The sequence below is a fragment of the Petaurus breviceps genome, unplaced genomic scaffold (assembly GCF_028583685.1).
Source record: "Petaurus breviceps papuanus isolate PSGF00001 unplaced genomic scaffold, PetGlider_PUasm1.0 164, whole genome shotgun sequence".
Lineage (NCBI taxonomy): Eukaryota > Metazoa > Chordata > Mammalia > Diprotodontia > Petauridae > Petaurus > Petaurus breviceps.
This window is the reverse complement of record NW_027185735.1, coordinates 6499206-6518626: the sequence shown is the minus strand read 5'-3', so window position 1 is coordinate 6518626 and position 19421 is coordinate 6499206. Positions and strand designations below refer to the sequence as shown.

Here is a 19421-nt window from a genome sequence, read left to right as displayed (position 1 = left end):
ACAAGATGTGAAACCAGAAGCTGCCAGACTACTGAAACAAGTTTCTCTTATGGATAAATTTCTTCACCTTTCATGATGAGTGTAGCAAGATCATGTTAAAATACTGATTCCATTTTCTTTTGGGAATTTATGTAATTCCAGAACAGTTCTGCTTCCTAAGAATATCAGTTTTTTTCAGAGTTCATCATTTCCTCACTGAGAATTAAACTTCAAAGTCCATTAGAAGCAATACATTCCCAAAATATTTTTTTGGTGAATGATTCCTATAGCTTATAGAGTCACCTGGACTTTAATGTTTGGTACTTCATTCTTTGCACTGTTTCGCCCAAGGCAAGTTTATTTATTCATAGAAATGGTTAACAGGTTTTTATTGTTATTGATGTTTTTACCAGGTTTTCTCAGTTTTCTTCCAACTCTAAGCTTAGGTTGAACTGTAGAAAAATCATTAACGGCTGTTTTACTTTCTGGTTCAACTAAAAGTCTTTGCTTATTTTTTGAGATTTAAATGGCTTTTTATAGCAATTGTTTATTGGTTCTTGGTGTTTTCCTTTCCAACAACACTTTCCTCTGTGCTTCAGTCATACTAATCCTGTTTCACTGAGGACTTGAAATGTTTGATTACCCCACACCAACAACTGCTGAAATACTTCTAATAATCAACAAAGGAGGGGCGGCTAGGTGGTGAAGTGAATAGAGCACCAGCGCTGGATTCAGGAGGACCTGGGTTCAGATCCGGCCTCAGACACTTAACACAAAAACAAGCCGTGTGACCCTGAGCAAGTTACTTAATCCCAACTGCCCTCCAAAAAGCAAAATAGTAATAATAATAATGATCAACAAAGGATATTTTTGATTGTTAGAACTTTTGCACTTTCCTTCAAGTGATATCTATTATTAAAAGCCAAAGTTAGAACGTAACAAAAGATAGCAATTAAACACATATTATGGCATCAAATGGAGCACTCACACCTAGGACAAGGAAGTAACCCAAAATGGGAAAACCAGTTCAATCTGCTTTCATTTGGTCAAGATCAGATGTAATCAATCTGTCTATAGTAGCATATATGCCTGACCAATGATACCACAAAACGAAACCATTATCAAAAATATTATTTGTCCCAAGTAATTCCCACACCACTGTAGATGATCTCTAAGCTTCCTTTCAGCTCCGTTTTTGAGACTGTGAATTATGAACTGGAAAGGAATGCACGAATTAATGATTCAGATGATAGTTCTGCCTCATTTTAGTCAATAGTTCCTGTCCAATCAAATATTTTAACTATTAGCAACTCCAAGTAAATTATTTAAGGCTCCACTCTTCTGGGAAAGCAAGAGTCATTTTAAGATAATATGTGCCACAAAATCAGTCAAATTATAAAATCAGTCAAACCCTTGGGTTGAAGATGACATAAATCTCAAGAGGCTTATACGGAATTGAGGGAATTTGGTTCATACCATTACAGAAAATGCAAAACAGAGGATTTTTTTCCCTTATGAGAATTTAAAAGACATTTCCTACAAATGCTAGGGAAAAAAATAGATTAATTATAACTGAGGCAGAAGATACACACACACACACAGACACACACACAAATGGTCTATACAAATGTCTATATAGAGAGGCAGCCTGGTATATGGAAAGCCAACATCACAGTAAGGTTGAAGACCAAACTATAGCAAACTATAGTTGCTGGTAGGTATATGGAAAAGTTAATATTCAGTACAAATTGTAAATAGGTCAGTATTTTCCCCAAATCTAAACTGTCAGTCCCTTACTACTATAGTCTCCACTTCAGCAATTCACTTGAACTTGGGTTCAAGTCCTGGTTCTCAGGAGTAAGACATAGGCTATGGACAAGACTGTAAATTTTGCTTATCTACATAGGTGGAGGGAATTTCCTAGCCAGGAATTACCTACATCAGCAAAATCACACGTGGTATCAGATTAAAACCTCGTTTGGGAACAGCTAGGTGGAGCAGTGAGTAAGAGCGCCATCCCCAGAGTCAGAAGGACAAGAGGACCCAGGATCAGTTCTGGCCTCAGATACTTAACACCCACACAAAAGAACTGGTTGTGTAACCTTGGGCAAGTTACTTAACCCCCAATTGCTTAAAAAAAAAAACCCACCTTGCTTGTTCCTATTATAGTATGTTCCTTACTGTTCAAATAATGTATATCTAGAGAATCCAGACTAATTTTAATATTAGCTTATAGATGACAAAATAGGAAGGCAAGTCTCAGAAATGAAAAAAAATAATTACAAAACAAAAAGAGTTACAAAGTGCTTACCAAATGTACTAGGATACAAAAATGAAACAGACCCTACCCTCAAAGGCTTAAAGTCTATTGGGGGAAAACAAACATATACAGATAAATAAATATAAAACATACACAAAACAAAAACAAACTAATTCTGGGATGTGGAAAACACTAAACTGGGAAAATAAGAAAAGGCTTATTTTAGGATAAAGCACTAGAGTTGAGCCTTAAAGGGAGACAAGAATTCCAGGAAACAGGTGAATAAGTAGGGCATTTCAGGAATGGAGGAAAAGTACTATGTAAAGACGAAGAGGCAAAAGATGAAATGCCATGTATGAGGAATGGCAAAGAGGTCAGTTTGTCTGTAATATACACACAGTATGTGTGGAGAAGGGATGTGAAATCAGTATAGAAATATAGGTTTGAATTAGATCGTGAAAGCCTTTCACAATAAGGCCCCAAATAGGAGTTTGTATTTTTTGTTAGTAGCAACAAGGAATCACTGAAGAGTCTTGAGCAGGGGAATGAAATGGTCAGACCTGTACTTGAGGAATAGGGAAAAAGTCAACTACACTAATGTATTAGCACAGTCAAGAAATAATGAGAGCATGAAATGAAGGTGGTGACTCTACAAGTAGAAAAAGGGAAAGGAATGTAAGGGAATTTGTAGAGGTCAGATCGACAAGATCTCGCAACTGACTAGAAATGAGAGGGTGAAAGAGGGAAAAGTGGAGGATAAGTCCTACAATATGAACATAGGTGACTAGAATAATAGCCTTCAACAAAAATAGGGAAGTTAGGAGATGAGTGGGTTAGGGGGAAAAGATAATGAGTTGTTCTGACATGCTGATTTTGAGACATTTATGGGACTTCAACATGGAAATATCTGGCATGTAGATAAGAGAATCAGGACAGAAGATCAAAACAGAGATTAGAGGGAGAAGTGAGAAAAGAATAATGCATTGCAAATCCAAGTATAAAGAATGGTTAAATTACCTGATTTTCACATTACTTGTTTCACCAGTTCCCCTCACCAGCATGGAGAGTAAACTATATATCCAATTCTCAAAATTCATGCCATCTAGTTAGAAAAAAGACTTGACAAGAATAAGTAAAATTCAGATGATAAACACCTTCATTCCATTTTTTCAACAGTTTTGACTTCCTTCTCTGTCAAATATTTTACTTGTTAGCAATTATAGGTATGTTAAGTGAGTTTTAACTTTTCCTTTTTCATATCTATATTGTCAATATGCTAAAAGGTCAGGAAAAGACTAGAGAACAAATAGCAGGAACAAAAGGGAGTCAGGATGATGGACAGAGAAAACACATAAAATATATAATCAGTGCTTGCATAAATCTTGTTGAATACAGTCATAGAGAAGTCATGTAATGTAATAGATTACAACAGCTAGCTTCCAAGACAAGAAGAACTGTGTTCAAGTCCTGCGTCAGGTACATAGTTGTAAAACCCTGGGTAAATCACAAATCTCAGTGCTCTGAGCAACTACCTACGACTTTAAGTTACAGAAAAACTGTTGATCTGCATTTAGTAAAGGGAATTTCCTCACTGGAGATTCCATATACCAAGGAAATCACAAGTTCATACAAAAAATAATTATTTTGTTTCTCCCACCAACTCTATCTAAATTAGATCACACAATTATACTTATTCTAAATAGAGCTAAGACAATAACACTACCCTTTGTCTCCTGCATTCACTTGGATCATATACTGGTATTCAATGGACAATAAAAAGTTTTCTTTTGCCAAAACAACAAAAATAGGTGAATCTATTTTTCAAAATTTTGTGCTGATTGTATGTATAATTTCAGATTTTGTCCATCACCCATAATTTTCACTGGAATCACAATTTTATGTATTTAAAAATCCAATTTTACCAAACAAAATTTTGATCACTCAACTCACCTAAAGGGCAGCTAGATGGCCTGGAGTCAGAGGACCTGAGTTTAACTCCAGCCTTAAATATTAGCTGTGTGAGTCTGTTAACCCTGTTTGCTTCAGTTTCCTCACCTGTAAAATGAACTGAAGAAGGAAATGGCAAACCACTCCAGACATGACTAAAAAATGACTAAACAACAACAAACTCACCTAAAACAATAGCTATTGATGATTTCTTCTTGCATTCTGCCAACAGCACTTGCACTGGTATTATTTTCCATCATGGATTTTTTTTAAGTAGTATTTTATTTTTTCCCATTTACATGTAACAGTTCTAAACACTCATTTTTGGTAAGATTTTGAGTTCCAAATTTTTCTCTCTTTCTTCTTCCCCATCAAAAGACAGCACCCAATCTAATATAGGTTATACATATGCAATTTGTGTTAAAACATAATGTTAAAACATTAGCCATGTTGTGAAAGAAGAAACAGAAAAAAAACAACCCCCAAAAAGTAAAAATAATATGCTTCTATCTGCATTCTGACTCCATAATTCTTTCTCTAGATATGGATAGCATTTTCCATCATGAGTCTTTTAGAATTGTCTTAGATCATTGTACTGCTGAGAAGAGCTAAGTCTATCATAGTTGATCATCCTACAATGTTGCTGTTACTGTGTACGAGGTTCTCCTGAGTCTGTTCACTTGACTCAGCATCAGTTAATTTAAGTTCTTCTAGGCTTTTATGAAATCTGCCTGCTCATCATTTTTTAAAGAACAATAGTATTCCATTATATTCATATACCACAATTTGTTCAGCCATTCCCCAACTGATAGGCATTCCTAAAATCTCCAATTCTTTGCCACCACAAAAATATTTTTGTACATGTATGTCCTTTTCCCTTTTTTATTATCTTGTCAGGATACAGATCTAGTAGTGGTATTGCTAGATCAAAGGATACACAGTCTGATTACCCTTTGGACAAAATTCCAGATTCTCTCCAGAATGGTTGGTTCATTTCACAACTCCACTAACAATGCATTAGTGTTTCAATTTTCCAATATCTCCAGCATTTATCATTTTCCTTTTCTGTCATATTAGCCAATCTGATAGGTTTGAGGTGGCACCTCAGAGTTGTTTTAATTTGCATTTCTCTAATCAATAGTGATTTAGAGCAATTTTTTCATACAACTATAGATAGATTTCATTTCTTCATCTGAAAACTGCCTATTCACAGCCTTTGACCATTTAGTGAATATTTCTTAATGGAAATGTTGTTGGCCATGCTCGATAGTCATAGCACCTAAGTTTTCTGGGAAGAAATCCAAATGTGACTCCAAGAAATGGATCCTATGGGGCAGCTAGGTGGCACAGTGAATTGAGCATGGGCCCTGGAGTCAGGAGGACTTGAGTTCAAATCTGGCCTCAGACACTTAACATAAAACTAGCCTTGTGACCTTGGGCAAGTCACTTAACCCCAATTACCCTACCTTCCCCTCTCTAAAAAGAAAAAAGAAATGGATCCCGAGTGATATGTTATATACTACAACTTTAAAGATCTTTGAGAAGATCATGGATGATTCCTTGGTAATTTTCTGCTTTGTTGTTTTCTAAAACGGTTTTGGTCATTTAAAAAATATATGTTTTCATATAGTTCCTTCAGTTTTATTTAACTATTCTTCAAAATATTAATCTTTAATGACTGCTCTTATTTGAAGACCTAAAACTATCCTCTCTTTAATTTTTGCTTCATTGATTCTTAGCAATTTGTTTTTTGGATCAAGAAAACCTGAACCATTTTGGTCTATCTCCTGCACAGAATACTTTATTAAATCAAATTTAATGTGCAATGACATTAAGAAAATGTTTGTGAGACTAATAAAAGTTTCACTATTCAAACTTTTCTTTCCTAAAATTAGTTCTTTCCTTGAAGACTAGGGTTTTTCAATGAATTGATTTTTTGTTTGTTTCTGCTGTCCCATTTGTACACATCTGACACACAAAAGTTATAATTAGAGTTGTAAAAAAGCAATCACTGGGGCGGCCAGGTAGCACAGCGAGTAAGAGCACTGGCTCCAGTGTCAGAACGACCTGGGGATAGAATCCAGGCTCAGACACTTAGCACCCACCCAGAAACACCTGGCCGTGTAACCTTGAGCAAGTTACTTAACCCCAATTGCTTTTTTAAAAAATTGTTCTACTTTATTAAACTGCATATCTTTAAAAAAAAAAAGCAATCACTTTTGGGGGGCTGACAGAAGGGAGAGCAAACTGGAGGAGAGAGTAGTTAGAAGCAAAACACTTTTGAGGAGAGACAGGGTGAGAGAGAGAACAGAATAAATTGGGGGGAACAGGATGGAGGGCAATAGAGTTAGCAATAGTAACTATAGGAAAAAAAATTTTGAAACAAATTTTTCTGATAAAGGCCTCATTTCTCAAACATATAAAGAACTGAGTCCAATTTATAAAAATAACTGCCATCCCCCAATTGAAAAATGATCAAAAGACATGATCAGTTTTCAAATGAAGTAATCAAAGCTATCTATAGCAAAATGAAAAAGTGCTCTAACTCACTACTGATGAGAGAAATGCAAATTAAAACAATTCTGAGGTACTACCTCATACCTATTAGATCGGCTAATAGGACAGAAAAGGTAAATGACAAATACTGGAGGGGATGTGGGAAACATGAGGCATTACTGCATTGTCGATGGAGTTATAAACTGATTCAACCATTCTGTAGAGCAATTTGGAATTATAACCAAATAACTACAAAACAATGCATATCCTTTGACCTAGCAATACCACTACTAGGTCTGTGTCCCAAAAGAGATTAAAAAAAAACAACAGAAAGGAAAAGGACCTAGAAATAATGAGCAGAAGGCTTAGAAAAGCCTGGAAAGACTTACTTGAGCTGATGCAAAGTGAAATATACTATGTACAAAGTAAAAGCAATACTATAAGACGATCAGTTGTGAATGACTTAGTTATTCTCAGCAATACAATGATCCAAGACAACTCTGAAGGACTCATAATGAAAAATGCTATCCTTCCCCAGAGAAAGAACTGATGGTGTCTGAACACAGATTGAAGCACGTATTTTCTTTTACTTTATTTTCTTGAGGTTTGGTTTTTTTTCGCCTGTGTTTTCTTTCACAACATGACTAATATGGAAATGTTTTGCATGACTACACATGTATAACCTATATCAAATTGCTTGCCTTCTCAATGGGTGAGAGAGGGAAGAGAAAGAGGTAAAAAGGGAGAGAATTTAGAAGTCAAAGTTTTAAAAACGTTTAAAATTGTTTTTACATTGTAACTGGAGAAAAATAAAATGCCAAATAATTTTTTAAAGCAATCAATTTTATATCCTCACAGTTATGCCAAAAATTCTTTTCCATATTTAATCCTTTTCAAGAAAAGTGTTGTATGTTCAACATATGTTGGAATTCTCTTGCAAGAGATTCCATATTTTTTAACCTAGAAACTAAGCTCATTTTGATTTCCGGATAAATTAAGTTCACAAACAAAATTAAACAAAACAAGGAAGCTGAATACTGGAAAATCCTTTCAAATTCTGGAATAGCAACTATTCCTACATTTCCTATATTGTCATAAGAAACTTGCTGTTACAATTTAAATGATCAAATTCATCTTATTCATCCAAATCCAAGTTTCTACTGATTCTGGTACAAGTAGTTTTTCCACTGCATAAACAGGAGGTTTGGATAATGAATAGGACATTTGAGCTTAAGGGTAATTACTGACCTACTGGTAAAGCAAATATAGAAATATGTTAATGACTACTTTGTTTCTCTGAATAATAGAAACCACAAATATAATGTGACAAGATCCATGTATCTAAAACTACTTTCAATCAATCAACAATTTATTAAATAACTGCTTCGTGCAAAAACAAAAATGAAAAGACAAAAAACAAGTCTCTGTCCTCAAAACCTTATATTCTACTGGAGACAAAACATACATTAATAAGTATATACAAAAATAAATATGATAAGTTTTTGGAACGGGAGGGCAATAATAGCATAGGAGGAAAGAAGAGAAAAGGAAAGTAAAAATTGTAACTTAAGCATAATTTTGAAGGAAAATGAAATCTAAGAAGCAGTGGTTAGGTCAGAGTACGTCCTAGCCATAAGGTCAATGAGTCAATACAAAGCACTGAGATGAGAGAGATGGAGAATCAGGAGAAGAACCACAAGGTCAATTTAGCTAGGCCATAGAGCACAGAATGGGGAGTAATGTGTAACATGATTGGAAAGGCTGGTAGGGGTCAGGTTATGAAAAGCTCCTAAGGCTAAACACAGGGACATTTATTTACCTTTTACCTGAGAAAGAAAAGGAAACCACTGAGTTTAATGAGATGAAAAGTGACACTGTGTAATGGTAAAGGTAATTTGAAGATCTTTCCTGCCCCTTGATAGGTTTAAGTGAATTTGAGGACCTTTCCTGATTTGAAAATATACTCTGCCCCCTAATAGGCTGAATGTGGCCACCTGGAGCCTGTGGTAGGAGGCTTGTTTTTTGGGAATGCCCACACCCTTTTACTTTTTGATTGGGCAGTGGGTCACGAGGGTTGTGATATTCTCTGACCCTGGAGAAGGCTATATATACCCTGATGTGAGATTTTGCTTTGGAACTTGCTTATGGGAAGAGTTGTGTTATTGGCCAGATGAGACTCTGGGCAGCCGCTGAGACCCTGGCTTTGAAAACCTAGATGCTGGTGCTTCTCTTTCTGGTAACTAATTAGATATAGATGTAATGGTCAGAAAACTGGAAGCCCTGTCTGTTGGTCTGTTTCTCTGTCTGTATTTTTTGTCTGCTTGTAACTTCTGTTTGTATTCTCTGAAGTTCAGGGTTCTGACTTTCCCCTTTAAACTAGGTAAATGACATATGTTTAATTAAACTAAGATTGTTAACCCTTTTTGAGTTGCTTTCCTTTAGAAAAGCAGATCAAAGAATCTGTACTAGCAGCCATCTTGGGTATGCAAGGGTGCTTGCTGCTACACATTATCAAACTGTGCTTTAGAAAAATTACCTTGGCAGCTATGTAAAGGACAAACTAGGGTAAGGCAAACATTGTGGCAGGGAAAACAATTAGAAAGCTATTGCAATAGTACAGATGCAAAGTGGTAGGGATCAGAAGTAGGTGCTAGCCATATGAGTAAATGAGAAAAATACAAGAGACGTGATAGATTTTGACATAAGATCTGGTTACTGAACCAAATATGGGGATAAGGAAAAGGGAGGAATCAAGAGTAATGGTGAGCTTGTGAACCTAGGTAACAAGATGAAGGCATTCTTGACAGAAATAGGGAATTTCAGAAGGTAGATATAAAGGAAAAGATGAGTTGTATGTGGGATATCTGTGTCAAAATATCCAACAGACAGGTGGAAATACACAAATAGCAATCAGGAGAGAAACTAGGGCTGGATATATAAATGAGGGGTCCTTATTTTATTTTTCAAAATTTTATTTTAGACTCAAATGCCAGAACACAAATGCGGAAGAGAAAAGAAACAAAAACAAACCATAAACTAAATATCGGAACATAAATACAAAGTTAGAAAGAAAAAAAAGTATGCTGTATGCATAGCAGAACATAAGAGAGGATTCAAAATATGTAATAATGAATATTCATTTTAAGAAAGCCTATATGATAAATAATACTTATTGTGTTGAGAACTGTCTGTCCATCTTCTTTGCTTTCTTGTGAGTTTTCTTTTGTTCTCTGCTGTGCACATTTTAATTTGTTCTTTTTTTCCCCTCCCATCAACCCCCTCTTCCTCAGAAGGCTACAATAAAGTTTAGATATAATTCTCTATAGCTATATATATATTTATATATACATACACATATACATATATATATATATAAACACATACTTTCCCAAACCTATTCAACTCCTGATCTTTGCTTTTATATATGTGCATGTCTCTTGTTTCCTATCCCTCCTGACTCTTCTACTTTACTTTTACCCACTACTTTGAACTACTATGACTTGCCTACCCCTTTCCAAAGATCCTTCCCTATCCTCTCATTCCCATAAATCTAAACTCCCTTCTCTACCCCTATTTACTTATTCCCTCACCCTCCCCTCTAAAGATCTCTCCCTTGTCCTCTCCCACCCCCATGCTCCTACTGTTTTATTTTTTTTGAATTTAGAAGACTTTTATACTCTTCTAAATATATATGTATTGTAACCTCTTAAACCCATTCCTAATGAAGGTAGGTTACCAGAATTGCCAGCTCTCCTCCCCCATTTAATTCCTCTGTATCAATTCTTCTGGTTGCACTTCATTTGTATAAAATAATTACTCTTTTAAGCTGTTTAAGCTGTTACATAAATTCATTTCACGCTCGGGTTTACCCCAATCTTTCTTAGGAACTAGCCAGTTATTAATAAGAATCTTAGACATACATTTTATATATATAAAAAGAAAACAATCTCTTTGCAACAGATCCCTTATAATCAATATTTGTTATGTATCTTATATTTCTATTGGTTCTTGCATGTCAAATCATCTATTAAGTGTATGACTTTTTTTTTAACAGAGTCTTGAAAGTCTGAAGGTTTATCAAATGTCCATTTTTTTCTATTCAGGATAATACTTAACTTTTCAGGTATGATATTTTCAGCCTGAGTCCCAATTCTTTTGCTCTTCAATATGATGTGTTCTAAAACCTGTGGTCCTTTAATGTCTCTGCTGCTAGGTCTTGTGTAATTCTAACTGTGGCACCACCATATTTAAATTGTTTTAATCTTCATGCTTTCAATATTCTTTCCTTAAGCTGAGGGTTTTGGAATTTGACTATGATATTCCTATGAATTTTCCTGACAGGATCTCTTTTAAGTGGTGATTGCTAGATTTTTTTCTATTTCTACTTCTCCCACCATCTTCTAACGTTTGAGAAGTTTTCTTTAATTATTTCTTGTATTACCATATCAAAATTCTTTTTTGATAATTACTTTTAGTTAGTCCACTTATTTTTATATTTTTCTTTTTGATCTATTTGCAAAATCTGTTGTTTTCTTTATAGGATGTTTCATTTTCTCTTCTATTTTTTAATTATTCATATTTTGTTTAATCATTTATTTTTAAAATTATCTTTATTTTTTTCATTTTTCAAATGCTTTATTAACTTCTGACTTACATCATTTATTTCAGCCAGATTTTGAGTTACAAATTTTCTCCCAGTTTTCCCCCTACACACTGCCCCAAAATAGCAGTCCCACAGGATATCTCCTCCTCCAATCTGCTCTCTCCCATATTTTCTCCCATACCCCTTTCCACTTTTCCAATAGGGCATAGCCCAGTGCCTATATATCTTATTTCCCAATTACATGTAAAATAGCATTAATAACAGTCTCTCTCTCTCTCTCTCTCTCTCTCTCTCTCTCTCTCTCTCTCTATATATATATATATATATATATATATATATATATATGTATGTATATATAAAACATTTGATTTTAGAACTTTGAATTAAAGATTCATTCCCTTCCTCCCTTGTCACCCACCCTTACTGAGAAGATAAGCAGTTCGGTATAGGTTGCACATGTGTAGCTGATGCAAAACTTTAACATAGTAGATATATTGTAAAAGACTGACTATATTTCCATTCATCCTATCCCACCTCCCACTAGTTCTATTCTCTACTTTGATCCTGTACCTTTTCAAAAGTGGGTACTCCCAAATTCCCTCCCCGCCAGCCTGCCCTCCCTTCCATCATTCCCCCTCTCATCCCATTCCCCCCTACTCTCCTATTGGGTGAGATACCCTGTTTAGTGTGTATTTCATTCCCTCCCCAAGCCAAATTCAATGAGAATAAGGTTGACCCATTCCCTTTTGCCTTCCTATTCTCCCTTGTAGTTTTTCCCTTGCCTCTTCTATATGGTTTACTTCATTCTGTCTCTCTCCATCTCCTCTCATTATATTCCTCTCTCACCTCTTAATTTCAACTTTTAAGTATCATCCCTTCCTATTAAATTGGTCCTGTGCCCTCTATGTATACCTGCAAACATATATACACACATTCACATATGTATTCATATGCCCATATACCCTCATATATAGACACACACACACATATATTCCCCTCAACTATTTTCATACTGACAAAAGTTTCATCAGTTACAATTATTGTTTTTTGATGTAGGAATGTTAATAGTTCAACTTGGATAAGTTCCTTATGATTTCTTTTCCCTGTTTACCTTCTCATACTTCTCTTGCTTCTTGTATCTGAATGTCAAATTTTCTATTCAATTCTGGTTTTTTCATCAAGAATGCTTGAAAGTCCTCTATTCCACAGAATGACTATATTTTTCCCTGAAACATGATACTCAGTTTTGCTGGGTAGGTGATTCTTTGTTTTAATCTCAGCTCCTTTGACCTCCGGAATATCACATTCGAAGCCCTTCAATCCCTCAGTGTAGAAGCTGCCAGATCCTGAGTTATCCTGATTGTGTTTCCACAATATTCAAATTGTTTCTTCCTGGCTGCTTGTAATATTCTCTCCTTGATCTGGGAATTTCTGAACCTGGCTATAATATTCCTAGGAGTTTTCTTTTTGGGATCTTTTTCAGGAGATGATCAGTGGATTCTTTCAACCTCTGTTTTGCCCTCTGGTTCTAAGACATCAGGGCAGTTTTCTTTGAGAACTTCCTGGAGAATGATTTCTAGGTTCTTTCTTTGATCATGACTTTCAGGTAGTCCAATAATTTTTAAATTATCTCTCCTGGATCTATTTTCCAGGTCAGTGGTTTTTCCCATGAGATATTTCTCATTACTTCCTATTCTTTTATTTGTTTGAATCTGTTTAACAGCATCTTGATTTCTCATAAAGTCATTAGCTTTCATTTGCTCCAATCTAATTCTGAGGCAATGATTCTCCTCAGTGAACTTTTGAGATTCTTTTTCCATCTAGCAAATTCAGATTTTTAAGGCATTCTTCTCCTCATTGCCTTTTTGAGCCTCTATTGCCATTTATGGTAGTCTATTTTTTAAGGTGTAGTTTTCCTCAGGCTGTTGACTCTCATTTAATAATTTTCTTGCATCGTTCTCATTTCTCTTCCCAATTTTTCCTCCACTTCTCTTATCTGCTTCTTAAGGTCCTCTATGGCCTGCAACCAGCTTGTATTTTCCTTTGAAGCTTTTGGTGCAGGAGTTCTGACTTCACTGTCTTCCTCCTGTTCCATGCTTTGATCCTTTTTGCTCCCAAAATAGGGGTCTAATGTTAGTTTCTTCTGTTTGCTTTTCTTCCTTTGCCTGGTCATGTTGCCACTCAATTACTTGACTTTCAGGCTTTTTTGCCACAGTCAGACTCTGCTACCAGAGAGGGGAGCTTCGTACCAAATGCTGGGGTTTTCTCAGCTGCCAAAGGTATTAGTTTGGTGCCTCCACATGCTCTGGCAAGCTGGTCACCCACCCCAGGACCTCCACCCTAGACCACAATCCAGAGCCAAGCAGGTTAAAGCAAGACTGGTCACTTGGTCCCCCTACACTCTGCAGGCCAGGAGCTGAAGTGGGAGCAGCTGCACCACAGCCCTCAGAGACTTCTTGCCTCAGGGGCAAAATCTGAGGCACCCCCAACTATTGGGTCCCAAAGTCCACACTGCACTGAACTCTCACTTTGTCCTTAGCATCTATGTGTTGATAATTCTAGAAACTGCCACAGCTGCTGGTGCTCTGGAGTCACTCTAGCCTGCGGCTAGTCAGGCCCACCCTGGGGCTAAAACCTCCATGTGGGGCTGCGGTCGGCTCCCAGAGTGCTGCACTGACCGCTTGCTGCAGGCATGCAGGGCTGTCCTCAGCAGAAGGTTAGCTTCTCTGTGTCATTTTGTGAGTTCTGTAGCTCCAAAGTTTGTTCAGAGTCCCCTTTTACATGGGTTGGAGGTGGTAAGAGCATATGAAAATTTTCATATCCTTTTTTTAAAGTATTAGAAATTTAGGGAGGTTTTATTATTTGTATACCTGTTAATAAAAAGTGCTCCCTGGCTAGTAATGTTTGGTCTAGAGAAAGGATTATTAACTTCTTTTTGGAAAAGATGCTTTTGGCAATCTGGTGAAGACTTTGGGCCCCTTCTTAGAATAATCTTTTCATTTATTCATAATGGAAGGAAATGCCAAATTGCCTTAAGAATTTAAATGAAACAAAGATTTTTTTCCCATCTAACTTCACAAAGCCCTTGCAATCTATCCATAAACCCTTTGAGACCCATCAACTCCATATTAAGCACTCCATCTCTAATGCAAGGTAGAGTTGGAAAAATCCATGACATATCAGAAAAAAAGCAAGAAATATTTTCTCTGTGAATCCTGAAAAATGTATAATATTAGAACTGAATGGAACTTTTGAATCAGTCTAAATCTTACAGATGAGGAAACTAAATAGCAGAAAAGTCATGTGAAGGATACATACTTAGTTAGTGATAAGAGTGAGGAATAGACTCTAGGTAAGCAGATTCCCAGGCTAGGGATTGGTCACTCACTATAGCATGCTGATTTGCAGCTGTTACTTCAGTGTAGAATTAAAAGGTCTTATTGGTGTGTTTTGTGGGGATTTCAGAACTCAAAAAGTAGTAAGGTTTCTGAACCATGGTGAATTAGGCTATAAATTACCATAAACAGCTAGATTAAATTAATTATACCCATCATCATCATAATAGTAGTAGTGGTGGTGGTGGTGGTAGTAGTAGTAGTATAGTAGTAACATAGAAAATCATTCTAGAAGAGACAGGAAGCAGCATGTGTCAAGTGGATTGAATCATCACCAACACCATTTGTGGAGAAGACAGTTTTGCATGTAGAAGTGTTAGCCCTGGAAAGGAAAAAAGCTGCCTCTTCATGTGAGACAGGAGTGAAGGAGGAGATGGTAATAGAAGGCATCTAAGTGTAGGATAAGGATGAGGAAAAAATAAGGAGCTCTTGGAGAAAAGGCTTAATTTCTTCAGTGAAAAGTGAAGTGAGGTTGTCACCTGGAGGGGGGGGGGGGGGGAGGTGGTGGTCAGTATCCTCATTTAAGGAGAGGGAACAGGAACCATGAAAGAAATGTTTAAAAAATGCTCTAAATCATTATTGATTAGAGAAATGAGAATTAAAAGAACTCTGAAGTACCTCCTCACACCTATCATATTGGCTAGTATGACAAAAAAATGGAAAAGATGGATGTTGGAGGGGATATGGGAAAATCGGGACACTTATGAACTGTTGGTGGAGTTGTGAACTGATCCAACCATGCTGGAAAGCAATTTGGAACTTTGCCCAAAAGGCTATCAAACTGTATACATTTTGATCCAGTTAAATACCATTGCTAGGTCTATATCCCAAAGATATCCAAAAAAGGGAAAAGGACCTATTTGCACAAAAATACTTATAGAGGCTCTTTTTGTGGTGGCTAAGAATTGGAAATTGAGGGGATGTCCATCAATTGGGGAATGGCTAAACAAGCTGTGGTATATAATTGTAATGGAATATTATTGTGTTCTAAGAAATGACAAGCAGGATGATTTCAGAAAACCTGGAAAGACTTACATGATCTGATGCAAAGTGAAGTGAACAGAAACAGTAGAACATTATACACAATAACAGCAATATTGCTTGAGGTGGTACTGTGAATGACAACTATACTCAGCAATACAATGATTTAAGACAATCCCAGAGGACTAATGATGAAGTATACTATTGTAATGGAAATTTAAAGATCTTCCCTGCCCCTAGGCTAAAGTGCACCTGGAGCCTGGGGTGGGAGGCTTGTTTTTCAGTAGATACTTTTTGATTGGCCAGTGGGTCAATAAGGTTGTTACATTCTCTGAGCCAGGAGAAGGCTATATAAGCCCTGATGTGAGGCTTTGTTTTGGGGGCTCACTTTGAGAAGTGTTCTGTGATTTGATGTGGATTCTGGGAAGCCGTTGTCCAGAGGCCCCCCTCCCCCGGCTTTGAAAAACCCAGATGTTGAAACCCAGATGTTGACTGGGTATGGATGTAATGTTTGGACAGTTTGGAAATCTGTCTACTTGATCTGTTTCTGTCTTGATAATTCTGTCTGTGTACTTTGAAGTTCGGGGTGCTGACCTTTTCCCCTGAACAAGGTAAACGATATATGTCTGACTGATTAAAGTAAGCTTGTTAACCCATTTTGAGTTGCTTTCCTTTAACAAAGCAGATCTAAGAACCTGTATTGGCAGCAAACCCTGAGGACGCTTGGGGTGCTTGCTCCTACAACTATTCACATCTAAAGAAAGAACTGATAATGTTTGGATACAGACTGAAGCATGCTATTTTTCACTTTCTTTCATTCGTTTTTCTTTTATTCTTGTCTTCTTGTACAAAATGACTAATATAGAAATGTTTTACATGATCACACATGTATAACTTATATTTGATAGTTTATTGTCTCAGGGAGGGGGGAGGGAGAGGGAGGTGAGTGATAGAATTTGAAACTCAAAACATTTTTTAAAAAACCAAATGTTAAAAAAAATTGTTTTAACGTAATTGAGGGGAAAAAATAAAATATATATTTAAAAGGTACAAGGTAAGAAAAGCCTAAAAATTTTTGAAAACTGTATTGAATGGGATATAAAAGGATTTCCTTCCTTTATGGGCCCAGTTGTATTTATGTAACAAATTTGTAGTGATACAGTTAGGACAATTTCTATTAGGAAAACTACAAAAATAATTGACATTATTAATATAAAAAACATAAAAATCATAGGATTATTCAACAGATGCAGAAGAAAACTTTTGACCAAATCCAGTGCCCATTCTTGAAACACAAGAAAGGATCAAAGTAAAAGGTGCTTGTCTTAAAATAACAGATAGTATCTATATATAGCTAAGAGCCAGCATTATCTGTAATGGGGATAAGCTAGATGCCTTTCCAATAAGATCAGAGGTACAGCAAGAATATCCAGAAATATCATTACTATCCAATATTGTAATCAAAATGGCAGTAAGACAAGGAAAATTAAAGGCATATACATAGGCAACGAGGAAATAAAATTATCATTTTTATTTTTTATGATTTTATGATGGCTTACTTAGAGAACTCTAGAAGAGTCAACTAAAAAAAGGTGATACAATTAACATTTTCAATAAAGTTATTGGATATAAAATAAACTCAGAGAAGTCATCAACATTTCTGTATGTTACTAACAAAATCCACCAGTAAGATATAGAGAAATTCCATTAAAAATAAGTACAAACAGTATAAAATTCTGGGGAGTCTACTTACCAAGACATACATGGAAACAATATGGACATAACTGTAAAGCAGTCTTTATACAAATAAAGATCTAAATAATTAGAAAAAATTGTTAATTGCTCATGGGTGGAATGAGACAATTAAAATGATGATAAATTAAATTAAATCACTCTGTGCTATGCCAAACTACCAAAGGATTATTTTATGGAGCTAGAAAAAAATAACAAAATTCATTTTTTACATTAAGAACTTTTTCCTCTTTTTAAAAAAAAATTCCTTGTAGTTATAAAAGAAAAAGGATATACGCAGTCTAATACACAGGCTGTTTTTGTTGTGAAGGAACAAAAAGGTCACAAGTATCATAGGAATCAGTGAAAAAAATAGGAATAAAGGTGGCCTAGTAGCACCAGATTTCAAACCATACTATAGAGCTCTGGTTGTTAAAACAGTTAAAACAGTTCTGGGTAAGAAATAGAGGTTGATTAGTGAAACATATTAGGTACACAACATAGAGAAACAAATGAACACAGTAATTTAATGTTTGGCAAAACCAAAGATCATAGCTATTAAGGAGAGTATTCAGTAGTCAACAAAACTGTTGAAAAAAACTGGAAAATATTCTGGCAGAAACTAGATATAAACCAGTATCTCATATTATATACCAAGATAAATCCAAATGGGTACTTGATTTAAACAAAAATGGTGACAATATAAAGAAACTAGGGGAAGATGGAAGAAATTGCCTGCAGAGGTATAGATAGGAGAAGAGTTCATGCCCAGATGAAATAGGCTCATAGGAAGGGAAAATGGGCAATTTTTATTACATAAAATTTTAAAAATTTGCACTAGTAAAAGCAATGCAGCTAAAATGAGAAGACTAGCATTTCTCAGGAAAAGATTTTGCAGCAAATTTCTCTGATAAAGACCTCATTTGTAAGACATGTAGGAAACTGAGTCAAATTTATAAGAGTAAGAGACATATTCCAATTAATAAATGGACAACAGGTAAAAAGTAAATTTTCACAGGAAGAAATGTAAGTTTTCAATAACCATATTAAAAATACTCTAAATCAGAGGTATCAAACACATGGTCTGTGGACTTCATGCAGCCCACAGCAATCCTGAGTTCAGTCTGAATCAGATTAAAATGTAATTTGCAAACATAAATCATAGATGTTAATATATTGTTTTTAAGTAAATATGTGACCCACAGTGATCCTTATGTGTAATGTATTGGCTTCTGTTCTATTTGAGTTTGAAACATTGCTCTAAATCTTTAATATTTAGAGAAATGTAAATTAAAGCTTCTGAGGTATCACCTCACACCTATCAGATTGGCTAAGTTGACAAAAGCAGAAAATGACAAATGCTAGAGGGGTTATGGGAAAATAGGTTCTTTATTTCACTACTGGTGGATCTGTGACCTGGTTCAACACTTCTAGAAAGCAATTTCGAACTATGATCCAAACTATGATTCATATACCCTTCGACTCAGTAATATCTCTTGTAGGTCTATACCCCTACGTGGTCAAAAAAGCAAGAAAAGGACTCATATGTATGATAATGTTGCTACCAGCGCTTTTAAAGGTGACAAAAAATTGGAAACTGAGGTGATGCACATCAGTTGGGGAATGGCTAATCAAGTAATGGTATATCAAAGTAATGGAATACTAATGTGTGGTGTGAAATAATGATGGGGATAGTTTCAGAAAGACCTAGGGAAGGCTTTCATGAAATGTTGCAAAGTGAAGTGAACAGAAACAGGAAAAAAATTTATATAACAGCACCAATATTGTTAAATAAAATTAAACTGAAAGATGTAGAAATCACTGCAATGCCTAACCAAAATTCCAAAGGGGTCTTCATTAAACATGCTATCTTTATTCTTGCAGCTAGAGAGCTGATAGTATTAGAGTGCAGCTTTAAACATATCCAATCACTTCTTCAAATCTTCATTTTTCAATCCACAAAATTTCTTATATCCAGCCCCATTTCTGCTTACACAAAGGCTCTACCTTAGTTTAGGTCCTCTTCACT

At 35.6% G+C, this 19421-nt stretch overlaps 1 protein-coding gene across 3 annotated transcripts in view; it reads right to left on the bottom strand.

Annotated features, from left to right (window-relative positions):
• BRMS1L (BRMS1 like transcriptional repressor) overlaps window positions 1-19421 on the bottom strand; it is a 157530-nt gene that overhangs the window by 63381 nt on the left and 74728 nt on the right. Inside the window, exons 1-2 of one of the 3 annotated variants that reach the window (XM_069082265.1) lie at window positions 4190-4206; window positions 3257-3357 (exon numbers count right to left, since the gene is read on the bottom strand). The exons of the other annotated variants lie outside the window; for them this stretch is intronic. Coding sequence (XP_068938366.1) covers window positions 3257-3336 — 80 coding nt within the window. The 5' untranslated portion in view covers window positions 3337-3357; window positions 4190-4206. Of the gene's footprint in view, window positions 1-3256; window positions 3358-4189; window positions 4207-19421 lie in introns of those variants that run through there. 3 annotated transcript variants of the gene reach the window in all.